At 42.6% G+C, this 15,678-nt stretch overlaps 2 protein-coding genes across 5 annotated transcripts in view; one reads left to right on the top strand and one right to left on the bottom strand.

The window, feature by feature from the left end:
* Positions 1 to 15,678, bottom strand: part of LOC142466820 (uncharacterized) — a 186,684-nt gene that overhangs the window by 57,923 nt on the left and 113,083 nt on the right. The gene's annotated exons all lie outside the window — the stretch shown is intronic.
* On the top strand, positions 1,927 to 8,978 carry LOC142466821 (uncharacterized). The gene is made up of 2 exons (XM_075572297.1): positions 1,927 to 3,773; positions 6,753 to 8,978. The coding sequence occupies exon 2, from the start codon at positions 6,859 to 6,861 to the stop codon at positions 8,278 to 8,280; it is 1,422 nt and encodes a 473-aa protein (XP_075428412.1). The 5' UTR covers positions 1,927 to 3,773; positions 6,753 to 6,858; the 3' UTR covers positions 8,281 to 8,978.

Genomic DNA, 15,678 nt, shown 5'->3' with positions numbered 1-15,678 from the left:
TAGAACATGTGGGTAACATTAGAAGGGGGGTAACGACCCATCTTTTATCCCATCATTTTATTTTAAAACACAATGGCGACGCATCAGGCCTGAGGTTTACTGTCCTTGAGCATGTACTGCCCCATTGGAGAGGTGGGGATAGAAATACAGCACTTAAAAAAAGAGAAAGCTTTTGGATTTTTATGTTGAAAACTTTAGTTCCTCAGGGCCTAAATGTGGATTTTGAATTGGGTGCCTTTTTATAAGATAATTCATTTTTAACATTTAAATTAAAGCCCCTCTTTTTTATTGAAATGTGATAATATTTTAATAGATTTTATAACATCTGCTCTGTATATGTGCACAGTTTCTTTCTTTTGATGTATGAGATATGGAATTCCTGTTTCCTTAACTTTTAATTCCTTAACATTCTTTTGTTTCATGTCTTTTAAGATACATCCATCGTCGTCCCCTAGTTTTAGGAACTAGTTATAGTGAGTTCCAATGCTATAATGTTTTATTGATTTTTATGTATAATAAAATTGTATGTATAATTTTAATATGATTCTTCTCTTAAAAAGCTAAAGAGAGAATCTTTCTGTTATGGTTATTTTATGTATTGTATAAAATCTCTTGTTCCTAATGTGTACCTAGATCAATGGGATAGATATCATTGCTGCCCAGATGCTAGGATATTTAAATGATTAACCTTTTGGAGGAGGGGTTAACATATGTTTGAGTGGGTATATAAAGACCCTTAGAACAGGTCACAAACACTCCTGATGAAGACGTCATTTTAGTGCGTCGAAACGCGTTGAGTGTGACCCTGAGACTGAGTGAGAGAGAACACGGAGCCTGTGACGTCATCTCCAACCGGCCGGGATTCCGGAAGTGACGTGACGGCTGTTCGAGACACAGTCGGGTGGCGTGCAGCAGTGCAGCAGTAGCAGTGACTGGATGATCGGATGATTACCTACTCCCAATGCTGTTAATCCTTTTGGATTCTGTAAGCCTCCAATTCATTCATTTATGGATAAAAGTGTTTTGTTTATCCCTGTGTTTGTCTCTGCTTAAGGTCTTAACTCCTCTTGGTGTTTATACCATTCTTGGGTGGTTATATGTGTTATAGCCTTCCCATATAGTTTTCTAAGTTTCTTAGAAACCACTTTATTGTGCGTAACATTATCACACTATGCAGATTTTGTTTTTATTTTAAGGTACAACCGCTCCCCTGGCTTTTCCTGTTCATACCAAGTAGGAGACTGACAACATTGCGCGTCCAACAAATTTGTCCCTGAGGAAGCTCCTTTGCTGGAGGGAAACGCGCGTTGGACGCGCAATGTTGTCAGTCTCCTACTTGGAGCTGCTTTTATGTAGTGTTCTGTAGTCTCCTGGCTCTATCTATGTAGATCTAAATTGGTTACTTTTACTAACACTCAGTGCGCAAGCCTTCCTGCTTTCTATATGACATGTTCATTTGGAGTGTGCTGTATAATGACTCACTGACCAAAATGCTGTGAACAATTGCTTCACTATGCTGTGAATCATTTACCCTCCATTATCACACTATCAGTTGCACTTCTATACCTAGTGGATGGTAATACACCCTTAAACTAACATCCCTAAGTGCTCTGTGGTTTATAAGTCCAAGCAGGACTGCAGTATTTTCACGATACAATCATTCACTGAGTCTGTTAGTTATATTTATATATACATGTACCTGGTCTCATAGGTGCCCCAGAGGGGTTTATACCCTGACTATTAGCATCTTGTGTCCTGCTATCTCAACTACAATTCGCTGTTTGAGACCATTCCAACGCACATTCACTGACACGGACGCTTGGTCTTGTTAATTTAATTTATTTTTAATGCACAATACACGACGTTTTGGTAACATATGTTTTATGTAAATATATTAAAAGTTAAATTTTAAATCAAGTAGGAGTGCAGTATAGTGAATTCTTTTAGGAGACACATCCATTTTGTGTTTTCCTTCCCTCCCTTTTTCTAAATCTCACTTCTCCCAATTCTATCCAAAGTCATGGAAAAATGTGTCCACTCCCAATTGAGCGATTTCTACACCAAGACAAATTTCCCTAGCCAATTCCAATCTGGGTTTCGTCCCAAACACTCCACCGTAACTACCCTGCTAAAAGTTTGCAATGAAATCCAGTGTGGAATGGAACGGGGACAACTCACTGGTGCAGTATTCCTAGATTTTGCAAAGGCTTTTGACACAGTTGATCATGCTATCCTGCTTAACAAACTCCAGAGCTCTGGAATTGGGAAACATGCTTTAAACTGGTTTCAGTCCTACCTATCAGGAAGATCCCAACATGTGTCCATCTCAGGCTCTAACTCCAACCCCCTGGATATCACCTGTGGTGTCCCACAAGGCTCTGTTCTGGGGCCCCTACTTTTCTCAGTGTTCATTAATGATCTTCCCACAGCTTGTAAGGAAGCCTCAATACACATGTATGCAGATGACACAATCCTATATGCACACAGCCATAGCCTCTCTGACCTTCAACACATACTTCAGTCTGACTTTTTGAGACTCGAAAACTGGATTTCCCAAAACAAACTGTTTTTAAACACTGACAAGATTGTAACAATGGTATTTGGGACCAAGACTAAATTTGTAAAGCTTCCAGTGACTGAGCTCCTGATTAGAACCAACGCTAACACCACCCTAACACCTGTCACTAGTTTTAAATACCTGGGCTTATGGTTTGACTCCCACTTAACATTCGGGATGCACATTGATACCCTGACAGCCAAGACCTATGCCAAACTAGGGGTACTTTACAGGAACAAATCCTCCCTAAGTCTCCTGGTCAGAAAGCGTATCGCACAGCAGATGCTAATGCCAATTATTGACTATGGAGACATAGTATATGGCTCGGCTGCTCAAACCCACCTTAGCAAACTTGACACCCTCTACAATTCAATTTGTCGTTTTGTTCTCCATTGCAACTACAACACACATCACTGCGAAATGCTCAAAGAACTAGATTGGTCAACACTAGAGTCTAGGCGCAAAGTTCACCTTTTCTGTCTTGCCTTTAAATTCTTCATGGGCAAGCTACCCAGCTACCTGAACAAGCTCCTCACCCCTACCACTTGCAGCACTTATCACCTGAGATCAGACTCCAAAAGACTATTCATGGTCCCAAGGCTCAACAAAGTATCCGGCCGTTCCTCCTTCTCCTTCCGTGCACCCCAAAACTGGAACAACCTACCAGAGACTCTCACATCCACCACCAGTTTAAGTTCTTTCAAATCTAAGGCTGTCTCACACTTTAATCTGGTCTGTAACTGTTTCATACGCTCATAATATATGTTTTCTTTAACTGTGCACGCAATGTCTTGTATATAATGTATACCCTGTTCATTTATGTAACTGTACTTGTAACCATGTGTTATTTGTTTTACTCTGTGCCCAGGACATACTTGAAAACGAGAGGTAACTCTCAATGTATTACTTCCTGGTAAAATATGTTATAAATAAATAAGTCACATTATTAATAACTTGTATCTTTTTTCAGCTCTTCCTTTATAAAATAGACATTACTTTGAGACCTCACTAACTGTCCCAATTTTAGGTTTGTAAATTGTGAGAAACGAGGAAGAACAGAACCTTGTGGCGTTGCAGTACCACAGGGAAATCTACTACAGAACCTGCACAGACCTCCCCCCACACTCAGAGCTCCTGGTCTGGTATGGAGATGAATATGGACAAGAACTTGGCATCAAGTGGGGTACGCTGTGGGAAAGTAACGCTCCAGCACCAGGTAATCAGGAATATGTGTGTTACGTGGTTGTTACATCTCTATTGTCTTATTACTGATGTTAAATTGTAAATAGTGATAGATCTGCATACACCATTACTGGTCAACTAGAACTTAATATCACTAAACCTAACTTGAGTCAAAGGGCCAGATACATCAAGCTGTGGTAACCAAAAATGCTGTATTACCGCCCATATAAAAGTGCCTTAGTTTTATCGTTCAACGAATCAGCGTTGCAGCGCGAAAAATAAAGCATTTTTTATTGGACCCGTTGAAATAACTGGATCTGATTAAAAACCAGGCATAATACCGCATTTTCAATTAAAACTGCCATGCATCAAGTTTAGATATTTATCGTAACGAGATGAACGGCAGAAATACCGCAAATATTTTATCACCTACTCCAGGCTGGCATTAGCCCTGTCTTTCCTATGTATATAATGGCCAATATACTGCCCATTATATTCATAGGCAGAATAAGATAGAGGAAGGAGCTGTTCATTGAGTGAAGACACTGACATGTAAAAATAGCAGTGCTACAGTATACAAGAACAAACTACTATTATTATTATTAGCTAAACCAACATGGCATAGATGATAAAATAGTTATTAAAATACATTACAGTACATATTAACCCCTTAGTAGTCCATCGGTTTCCATGACTAGCTAACTACCCCTTTCCTCTGTTGCTCGACTGCTAAAACTCTGACTCAGGCCCTCATTCTTTCCCGTCTTGATTACTGTAACCTCCTGCTGTCCGGCCTTCCTGCCTCTCACCTGTCTCCCCTACAATCTATCCTAATCGCTGCTGCCAGAATCACTCGACTTTTTCCTAGATCTGTCTCGGCATCTCCCCTCATGAAATTCCTCTCCTGGCTTCCGATCAAATCCTGCATCTCACACTCCATTCTTCTCCTCACTTTTAAAGCTTTACACTCTTCTGCCCCTCCTTACATCTCAGCCCTAATTTCTCGTTATGCACCATCCAGACTCTTGCGTTCTTCTCAAGGATGTCTTCTTTCTACCCCCTTTGTATCTAAAGCCCTCTCCGCCTTAAACCTTTTTCACTGACTGCCCCACACCTCTGGAATGCCCTTCCCCTCAGTACCCGACTAGCACCCTGTCTATCCACCTTTAAGACCCACCTTAAGACACACTTGCTTAAAGAAGCATATGAATAGCACTGTGGATATTCTGAACACATGATACATAAAACTTGGCCCCCTGCAGACGCACTTACCAGAACTCCCTCCTACTGTCTCCGTACGTTCCCTATCTAACAATTAGACTGTAAGCTCCTCGGGGCAGGGACTCCTCCTCCTTAATGTTACTTTTATGTCTAAAGCACTTATTCCCATGATCTGTTATTTATATTATCTGTTATTTATTTGATTACCACATGTATTACTACTGTGAAGCGCTATGTACATGAATGGCGCTATATAAATAAAGACATACAATACAATACACAGGGGATAATATAAACATTACATTACCTACCCCCCTTTGGCACCTTAGTGGCTAGTAAAGCATGGTTAGTTCTTGGTTTGTCTGTTAAAGTGGAGCTAATATCACACCCAGGGAAATAAAATAACGGGTGTTATTACCGCAATTTTATTGTGGTATATATCAAGATTGTGGTAATTAACTGGATGCGATATTTAGGCCAATCTCGCGATATTGCAATAAACGTGACCGTTAATAATGTGCTACATACCGCATTGGGTAAATATTTCTGTCATAGGCTTCTGTAATGTCTATTATTACAGAAAACTATGATAGAAATAACATTAACCCGCTTTATGCCTCTGGTTACAAAGGTATACCAGAGGCACCAAAGGGGTTAATACTTTATTAAAAGAAAACATTAGCTAACCCTGTTGACCCCGATAGTGTCCAGTAAAGCATTGCCATTCTAGTCGCTAAGGTGATTAAGGGGTTAACCCCTCTCACCACCACATCCACCCCCCATGGGAAGCCTAACCACCCTCCCCGGGGCAAGTACCGCCATTACCCACATCACCTACCTCCACCCACTTTCCAGACTAGTGCCCAATATCCTATAGAGCTCAACCCCCTTATAATGCTGTGCTTGGGGTCCAAAGAATCGCATCGCGCTATAAGCAGATCACATTAGAAATAATGTACAATTGAAAGCATTGTACAATAAAGCATTTAAGACACTAATAATCGTGTTGAAAAGTATTCATAAATATGAAAATTGGGAGCCACGCTTGCATCGCGTTATAAGCGGATCTGCGTTGTAACGGATCGCGTTATAACGGGGTTGAGCTGATATACATACATACACATCATTGTGTGTAATAATATTTGTATGGGGAGAATCAGTAACACAAGTACAGACTCCTTGTTCTCTAAAAAATAGAAAAAGAACCTCTAAACCATTGTTGTAAAAAATTAACACAGTTCTGGAATTCACTGGATAATTTTGGTATAGCTTAATTAAGTCTGAATAACATCTGTGATGTCAAATACAATCATTGGGCATTTTGTGCTTAACTTAACAATGGAGATGTAACAGAAGGTTGGGTCATCCTATAACTATTAGAGACCTGGTACATGGTGCGGTAACGGGAACACCCGGTGACTGATATGTGAGCTTCTAATGAGACGTATTCTATTCATTGTACAAATTTTTTTAATTATACCTTCACAACTGAAACTATCGACTTCTATCTATCAAAGGATTTGAAAAGATTTCTGCCACTTTAATTGGTGTTTTGCAGTTAGTGAGATTTCCTTTTAAATCGTTAAATATTATTAACCACTTTAAATGTATGATCCACTACATCTATTCTCCCGGCCCTCATGCTGCACATGTTGTGTAAACTCTTCATTTTTACAATGTACATCTACAGTTTACTTTCGTCCTGTACTTTTTGTGATATAACAACTTATCTCTCCTGCATGACCTTTTGTAAGACAGTTTGTGTAACAGTGACTTTTTTTGTCTCATCTAGTACAAAGCCAAGCACCAATAATCCACCCATGCCAACACTGCAAGGTTGCTTTTAGCAGTCAGGTAACCTCCTCAAACATCTGAAGTTCAAACACCCAAATGAGTATATGGAAAAGATGAGGACAGAACAATCTTGCAACATTCCAATAAATATGACAGAAAATGCATCTTTCAACCAGTCAATGCAATTAATAAACAATGTTACTGCTTCTCATTCAAAAATATATATATTAGCAGCGGCCACAGGAAATGATCTTGGAGAAAGTGAGAAGAGTCTGACTTGGTTATCAGACCAGAACCTACAGAAGAGGGCACAGGCAGGGGAGAGACCGCATGTATGTGGGGAATGTGGGACAGGATTTAGTGACTTATCTAACCTGGACACACACAAGAGGACACACACAGGGGAGAGACCGCTTGTATGTGGGGAATGTGGGAAGGGATTTAGTCAGTTATCCCACCTTAACACACACAAGAGAACACACACAAGGGAGAGACCATATGTATGTGGGGAATGTGGGAAGGGATTTAGTGACTTGTCCAGCCTGGAAAAACACAAGAGGACACACACAGGGGAGAGACCGCATGTATGTGGGGAATGTGGGAAGGGATTTAGTCAGTTATCCAGCCTGAACATGCACATGAGGTCACACACAGGGGAGAGACCGCATGTATGTGGGGAATGTGGGAAGGGATTTAGTCAGTCATCCCACCTTAACACACACAAGAGAACACACACAGGGGAGAGACCGCATGTATGTGGGGAATGTGGGAAGGGATTTAGTCGGTTATCCAGCTTGGACACACACAAGAGGACACACACAGGGGAGAGACCGCATGTATGTGGGGAATGTGGGAAGGGATTTAGTGAGTTATCTAACCTGAACACACACAAGAGAACACACACAGGGGAGAGACCGCATGTATGTGGGGAATGTGGGAATGGATTTAGTTACTTATCCAGCCTGAACAAACACAAGAGGACACACACAGGGGAGAGACCGCATGTATGTGGGGAATGTGGGAAGGGATATAGTGTGTCATCCAGCCTGAACACACACAAGAGGACACACACAGGGGAGAGACCGCATGTATGTGGAGAATGTGGGAAGGGATTTAGTCGGTTATCCAGCCTGGACCCACACAAGAGGACACACACAGGGGAGAAACCACATGTATGTGGGGAATGTGGGAAGGGATTTAGTCAGTTATCCAGCCTAAACACACACAAGAGGACACACACAGGGGAGAGACCGCATGTATGTGGGGAATGTGGGAAGGGATTTAGTCAGTTATCCAACCTTAACACACACATGACGAGACACACAGGGGAGAGACCACATGTATGTGGGGAATGTGGGAAGGGATTTAGTCGGTTATCCCACCTTAACACACACAAGAGAACACACACAAGGTATGTATGTGAGGAATGTGGGGAGGGATTTGGTGACTTTTTCAGCCTGGACAAACACAAGAGGACACACAGGGGAGAGACAGTAATTATGTGGGGAATGTGGGAAGGGATTTAGTGTGTCAACCAACCTGAACACACACAAGAGAACACACAGGGGAGAGACCGCATGTATGTGGGGATTTAGTCAGTTATCCAGCCTGATCACACACAGGGGAGAGACCGCATGTGTGTTGGGAATGTGGGAATGGATTTAGTGACTTATCCAGCCTGGACAAACATGGGATTTAGTCTGTTATCCAACCTGAGGACACATGGGGGGACACACAGGGAAGAGACCATATGTATGTGGGGAATGTGGGAAGGAATTTAGTCGGTTATCCATCCTGAGCTCACAGGAGGATGCACAGGGGAGAGACCTTTCTCTAAAGCCAGGCATGTTTAGGGATAACCAGCGACTAAGACGCTCACATATAAGTGCACATGTGTATCTGTGTTACGCTAAATCACAATGACAAGTGATTTTCGTTTATGGTGCATAAAACAAGCATTTTAAAAGTATTAAAAAGTTATGACTTTTTAAATGCTGGTTATTTGTATCATTCTTATTGTAGTTTTATTTAAAGAATAATGTTCTTAATTATGATTTATATTTCCGTGCTGTTGGTTCTAATAAAATGTGCGTTGCCCATTATGCTGAAGCTGTCTGTAGCCTCACTTAGCTGTGAATTGGAATAGTTACGCCGTGTCCAATTGGCCGTCGGCATTAGGCGCAGACGGACCCTCTGCCACCAACCGCTTCTAATGTAAGTTTTATTACCATTTTGGTATGGTGTTAATTTAAGGGGGTTGCAAAGTGAGCTTTGTGTTACCAGGCAGATGTGGATGAGAACAAAAAACTGATCACGCTCGCCCTATACTGTAAGGGTGCTACCTAAGGATAATAGCTTCCTAAGCAGCTGGTATGGTGGAAAGGAGAGAGGAATATCCTTTTGGTGGGTACACTCCTACATCAATCCCAGCGGGGGGTTAAGTATACCCAGTCTGGCACAAACTTGTGGGTACACATGCCCATATATCTCTCAGAGAAAAACCACACTTGGTGGAAATAGGTGAAATTGGAAGATTGATACAGACTACGGTAGAGACAAAAATCTACCCCAGGTGGGTAGATAGGTGTGGAGGAAAAAAACTAAGGTGCTCTCTCTAGACCAAGGATAATTATGGGTAATATTGCAGTGATGTGTTACCCTTACATGCACAAACCCAATAGGATCTTTCCAGGATCCTCATAGACGTGGGTGAAGAAAAGTTAGGGAGCGCAGAGTCAAATATATGAAAATCAAATGGATGGGAAGGAGAAAGGTATAAATATACACACTATCTACCGATCAGTCCATGTATGTAATAATATACACAAGTATGTAGGATGGAGATGGTGGGGAAATATAATCTATTTACTCACACGGCCCGGTGTGAGCATGGGAATCCTGATTGGTATCTTTAGATGTTATCTCTCGGGGTTTACTCTATCCCTGGACCTGCAGCTTGAATCGTCAATGTGTCATTCATGTGAGATTTTCACAGCGCGTCTCTGGACACGATCTCCCTATGCAGCGCGGCTCTAATGTACTATTTTACTGGCTACGAGAGGGGTCTGACACGGTTTCACATAGTGGCTCAGCTGATTTGGAGACTGCTATATTAACGCTTTTTAAGCATACAGCGCTGACAGCTAAGACACAGGGTCCATTTAACTAGGATCACCTGCCCATGTATACAGGCAGTTTGACTCCCATTACAGCTAAACCTCTTACTTTCACTTTAGAGCTCTATTCGCTATATATGAGTGATCACCGCTCTATGTGTTAAGAAATTATAGATCTCTTTTGGGCAACCCGGACTATTACATCAGTCAAGTTAGCCCCCCATCCCCTGCTATCAAGTCCAATTATCTGGCAATTGTTTTCTGGATCCAGTTAACCATTATATATGACTCACAAAAATATATAGAGCAAATCCTAAATTCCTCTACCTTAGTTAGAGATACTAAGTGGCAATTTATCGGTTACTACAGCTCTTAATGTCACTAATTCGTCACAAATAGCAGGGAAAAGCTGTGTCTAGCTGCTACCAAGTGGCAATATCAATTTTCTTTAATGGGTTCCCAGGTTCAGATGGCCGCTATTTAACTCCTAGAGATATTCTGATTTGTACCATTATTTCCTCTGCCCAGCTGTAGGGACAGATTTTGGAGAGCGCAGATATCACCATATGTGGAAAAAATAAACAATATTTAGTGTAGTTGTTTCTTAGATGGGAGACGTCTTTGGTATAAACAGAAATGGGAACTCACACTTTCCCAGTAAATATACAGCAGTGGATGACCAAATGGATTGCCAGCTCAGGTCGACTGTGACCGACCTGCACCTGCGGCACCGAAAACGGGATCGTCCATAACCGGAAGTGACACGGACGACCGCCGGAAGTGACGCGACGCAGTAAGGGAGCCTAAAGAAATCGGGCCACCTTTAATTTCTATGTGTACATGCCACATTATTGACATGTAAGTGTGCTACTATTCATTATAATACAACATATATTGAACATACAATGTTGCACTAAGAGTGTGATTTTTCTGGTTTACTTTGAGGAAAAACGCGCTGAGTTCAAATGAGCTGACAATCCATTTGGTCATCCACTGCTGTATATTCACTGGGAAAGTGTGAGTCCCCATTTCTGTTTATAGCAAAGATGTCTCCCATCTAAGAAACAACTACACTAAATATTGTTTATTTTCTCCACATATGGTGATATCTGCGCTCCTCATTATTATAAATCACTTATATCATTGTTATAAAACACATTTGCACGTTTATTAAATTAAATGAGCACATTTATAATTTATTTAATATAATTTATTTAATTCACATTATATTTGCCTCATAGAGGAGCGCCTGAATCACTTTTTCTTGCACCAGCTGAAGGGAGCCAGCTACTAAATGGTAAACCATTACTAAACACTCATATTGTGACTAATTAGTCAAAACTAGCAGGAATTAGAAATGGTTAATTGCTTCAGGATTTACCAATTGGCATTATCAATATATCAATCAATTAAACGATTGGGTTCTCGACAGCCGCACACTCTCCTGAGACCCTCATTTCATTTTATCAATTTATTTTAATGTTTGAGTTCTTAATTCACCTTTGTATTAAAGTTATTTTAACATATCATTCAGATACCGTATTGTGACGGGGAAGGGAGGGTTGCTAGCCCGGTATAAAAGGGGATACTCCCCAACTGGCAACCCCTACAACCGTCCAGGAGGCGAGGGTTTAATGTAATTATGTGTAATAATTTATATGCATTCTCCTGCTTCAGCACAAAATGTTTTCCCCTTTGGTTTTAATGTAGTTCCCTGGTTAAATGTGTTCCTGCTCATACAGTGTTTACACCAAGCACATGCACTGGGATCAGGTCGGGAGGGAAAGGGTTACCTGTGGTTGAGGATTTATGGCCCTTTGTTCCCCTTCCCGCCTTTTTACCCACAATTTGCCAGCACTGTCACATAGGTCACCATTGGGTCTCCATAGGATTCAATGGAGATTGAGAAGGTTTTGGCATTATACCGAGAAAGACCAGCAGATGGAACCCGAGAGTCTGAGTGGAGTTTCCCTAATGAATGGAGCCATGCATTTCTACAGGAAATGCCTAGAGTCCGCTTTCCAAGGAATAAGTGATACATTGTAACCATGTTGGATGTCTGCCAAACCGCAGTATCCGAGGGCCACTACAGTTTCAAGGAAAGAGCTTTGATCACTAAATTGCCGTGAGAACTCGGTTACGGCCAAGTTCAACACCTATTAAAGTTTATAACTTTGGTTCTGGGGCAGCAAGCGATAAAATTCTTTCTGCCCCTAGCTCGTGGGGACCCCCTCACTCGACCCCAACCGGGTCTGACGGTCACGCTCGCCACGAGGGTCGTCGCCATTGACATCAATGGCGGAAAAAAGATGCTAGGTTTAAAAAAATTTAAAACCTGATATGCCTATCTCTGGTTCGGTGATAGCTGGAGGGCTGGAATTTGCATGGCAGTTTTCAGCCCTCTCAGACTAACCGAACGGAGGGTATTTCGTATGTATAGTTACGGTCGCCGCTATTGGCCGCCATGAGGGAAAATATGTTGCCGGTTTTAAAATTGTATAAAACCTGAAATCATTATCTCTGGTTCGGTGAGGGCTAGAGGCCTGAGATTTGGCCACCAGGTGTCATGCCTCCGGCATGAGTGTATGGCAATTTTCAGCCCTCTCGGATTAACCGAACGGAATATTTTTATATGGCGGAGAAATGTGGTTTGGTTAACATGTGTCACGCCTGTATGCACACAGACCTGGCAAGACCCCAGTACTGACGTGGGAACGGTATGACATCACACACCCACAGCAGTGGGAGCAAGCCCGGAGTGTGGTATAGCATTGCTGGGCCTGTTGGAAGAGAGCTATTTATACTTGCAATGCTTGGGGGTGTCCGTGAGAATAGTCGTGTCCGTGTGCCAATGTCCAGGAGTCCAGAGAGTAGAATCATCAGGGTAAAAGCCAGGTCCTAGGAAGCCAGAGGTCAACGAAGTAGAGTACGTAGCAAGGTTCATAGGGGTACCAGAGAGCAGAGTCTCCCATCTAAGGCCTGGGACAAGCAGGGGTCAAAAGTCAGGGAAATCCAAGATAACACAGGAGCAGGAAACAGCAGGGACACAGAGGGAGCACAGCATAGGTCAGGTACACACAGGGAAACAGGAACTATGCAGAGCGAGGAAGAAGTAGACAGACGGGTTACAAAGGAGGGCATACCAATAGGAGAGAGGGGAGGAGTAGAGAGAGAAGTGGGAGACGACAGGGAGAGAAGAGGAGGACAAACAACAGCAACCGTGTAATAGCTCCAAGAGCAAGTGTGTCAAAGTAATAAGTGCCAAGCAGGGCAGATAAAGGAGCTAACACCGGTAAATGGGATAAACGGCTGGTAATAATAGCCCAGTTCACGGGTAATGAAGGAGAGGGCTGAAGGTATATAGGACAAAAAGTACTCACTCAGTCCCAAGCCCTGGCCCGACCTGGCCCGGTGTGGAGTCCACGCGACTCACTAAAATCACCGCTCCGCTTCTCTCCCGGTCTGGCTCCAGTCTTGACGCTGAACAGTTGAGAGCGTCTCCCTCTGTGAGAACTGCAGCTGCCTACCTTAATGCTAAATTGGAGCCTAGAGAGAATCTTATCCAAGCGCGAGGTTGTGTCCTAACCTCAAAATCAAAAAGAAATCAATTGTGTAAGAAAGACTATGATAATTTGCCACCTTTTTTTGTTACCAGGTTTAGCAACCAAGCAAACGACATCAAAAAGATAATTAAAAAATATTGACACATACTAGCTACCGACCCTCTTCTTAAAAATATGGTGATCCATGATCCACGCGTGGTATTCCAGAGATCCCAAACCATGGGTAATTTAATATCACCTAGTGTGCCTAGATTAATTTCTAAAACTAAAGGATTTTTTCCTGATCTTATTGGTTGCTACCCCTGTCACCACTGTAAAATTTGTAAATATCTTGTGAAGACGAAAACATTTTCAGGGTCTGATGCCAGTAGAGTGTTTAAGATACTGTCATGCATCACATGTAACACAGACCATGTTGTCTATATGCTCAAGTGTGGTTGTAACAAACGTTATGTAGGATTAACAACAAGACCACTTAAACAACGCATACTTGAGCATATGAGACTTATCGCAAAGAGAGATCAAATGCATCCAGTGTCTAGGCATTTTGACACTTGTCAACAAGGAAGTCTGATAAATTTTGAGTGTGTAGCTCTGGAGTTTGTTAAACCACATTACAGAGGTGGTGATAGAGCCAATTTGCTTCACAGACGTGAGGCCTTTTGGATTTTTACTCTCAACACATTAGTACCTAATGGGCTAAACATAGATTGGGATCTAAAAAGTTTCTTATAATGTTATAGTGAACGTATCATATGTTTATTCATTAACTTTTTTAGACCTACTAAGCCACCATTTGGCTCAATCCCGTCATGTTTTGTATCATGTATCATGTTCTACGGTCTATATAATGTCATCCTCTGTATATATTAGGGATGCACAGACTCCAGAGCCACTTTATAATATATTTATAACATCTTTATATTATCATTATAATATCTTTTTTGTGCCAGGTGGATATTTTGTATTACTTTGTGTTGTTGATCTCACCGATTTTCCAAATCTCTATCCCTCTAAGGGGATAGGTGCATTGAACCATTTACCCTAGTTAGGTGTTGTTCTTATCTAACTTATATGGCAATGGGATAACACTGCACATATCCTATGTGAACCAGCACTTAATTATAAGGCTGGTTATTTTCCATGAGGCATAATTAGTTTAGAGTGTATATAATTAAACACTAAATATTGGAATAAGAATGGTACAACAACTCTTATGTATTTTGTATTTTTTATTGTACTAATGCTTTATGTAGTTTTCTTTAGTTTTTTATATGAATTAATTCAATACTTTTCTTGTATTTTCTTGTCTTCCTTGTCCTTCACTTTTCTTTCTGCAAAACACAATTTATTGATTATTCGTAACAGCTGTTTTGTAAGATGGGGAGTGTGTTAAATACCCAGAGCCTCCCCCTTCCCTGTACTCCTCGAAAAAGCGCCATAGTGGGCGTGAAACGCGTGGGAGAGTGTTTGTGCTGTTCGTTTTTTGATTTTATGTAGCTTAATAAAGTATAATATTTTTTAACTTCTCTGCTGGTGAGTACTTACATTTTTTGGAGTAGATGGGCCCCGGATCCTTTTTTCTGTGTAGAGAAGAGGAGGAGACAGAAGGGGCAGTCAGCGGAATGGCCTGTAGGGCTTGGGAGGCGGAGACATGAGAAACAGGATAAGAGAAGCATGTGCGCACCCTCTGTAAGCTGGGGATGCGCGTGCACAGGCTGCAACACAGAGACGGCCCGCATGGACTGAGGGGAGGACGCAGAAGGGGCACCGAGCCCAGCGGAGGGGCATGCGCGCGTGCCCTCCAAAGGCCGAGGAGACGCGCGCACGACCCGCGACAGCGAGACGGCCCGCAGGGGCCGAGAGGAGGGAGCAGGTGGGTCAGGGAGCCCAGAGGAGGAGCGTGTGCGCGCACCCTCCGTGGGCTGAGGGAGCGCACACACAGGCTGCATCACCAGGCGCGCAGAGCGCTGCGCCGCGGGCACCACGCCGGGAGAAGGCAACGGGGTGGATGCCACAACTGGGGAAGGTAATGCAGGCACCGCGGGAGAGAGGGAGTGGGGAGCATCATAGCAGGGGCTCAGGGACCGCGTGGGTATGCGAGACCTGCGGGGCACGCGCTGCGGCAAAGGGAGAGAGGTAGAAGGCAATGGAGAGGAGTGGGAAGGAGTAGAGGGAGCACCAGGAGATGGGAGAGAGGGACAAGGAGGAGAAGGAATCCCCTGAGTCGTCACAGTATGTCCCC

This window comes from Ascaphus truei, chromosome 15, assembly GCF_040206685.1.
Source record: "Ascaphus truei isolate aAscTru1 chromosome 15, aAscTru1.hap1, whole genome shotgun sequence".
NCBI classification, from domain to species: Eukaryota; Metazoa; Chordata; class Amphibia; order Anura; family Ascaphidae; genus Ascaphus; species Ascaphus truei.
Note: the sequence above shows the minus strand (reverse complement) of the source record. Positions and strands in the feature narration are given on the sequence as shown.

Bases quoted from the DNA above. Each gene is read 5' to 3' on its own strand.
- LOC142466821 (XM_075572297.1), top strand. From the start codon at position 6,859: ATGGAAAAGATGAGGACAGAACAATCTTGCAACATTCCAATAAATATG.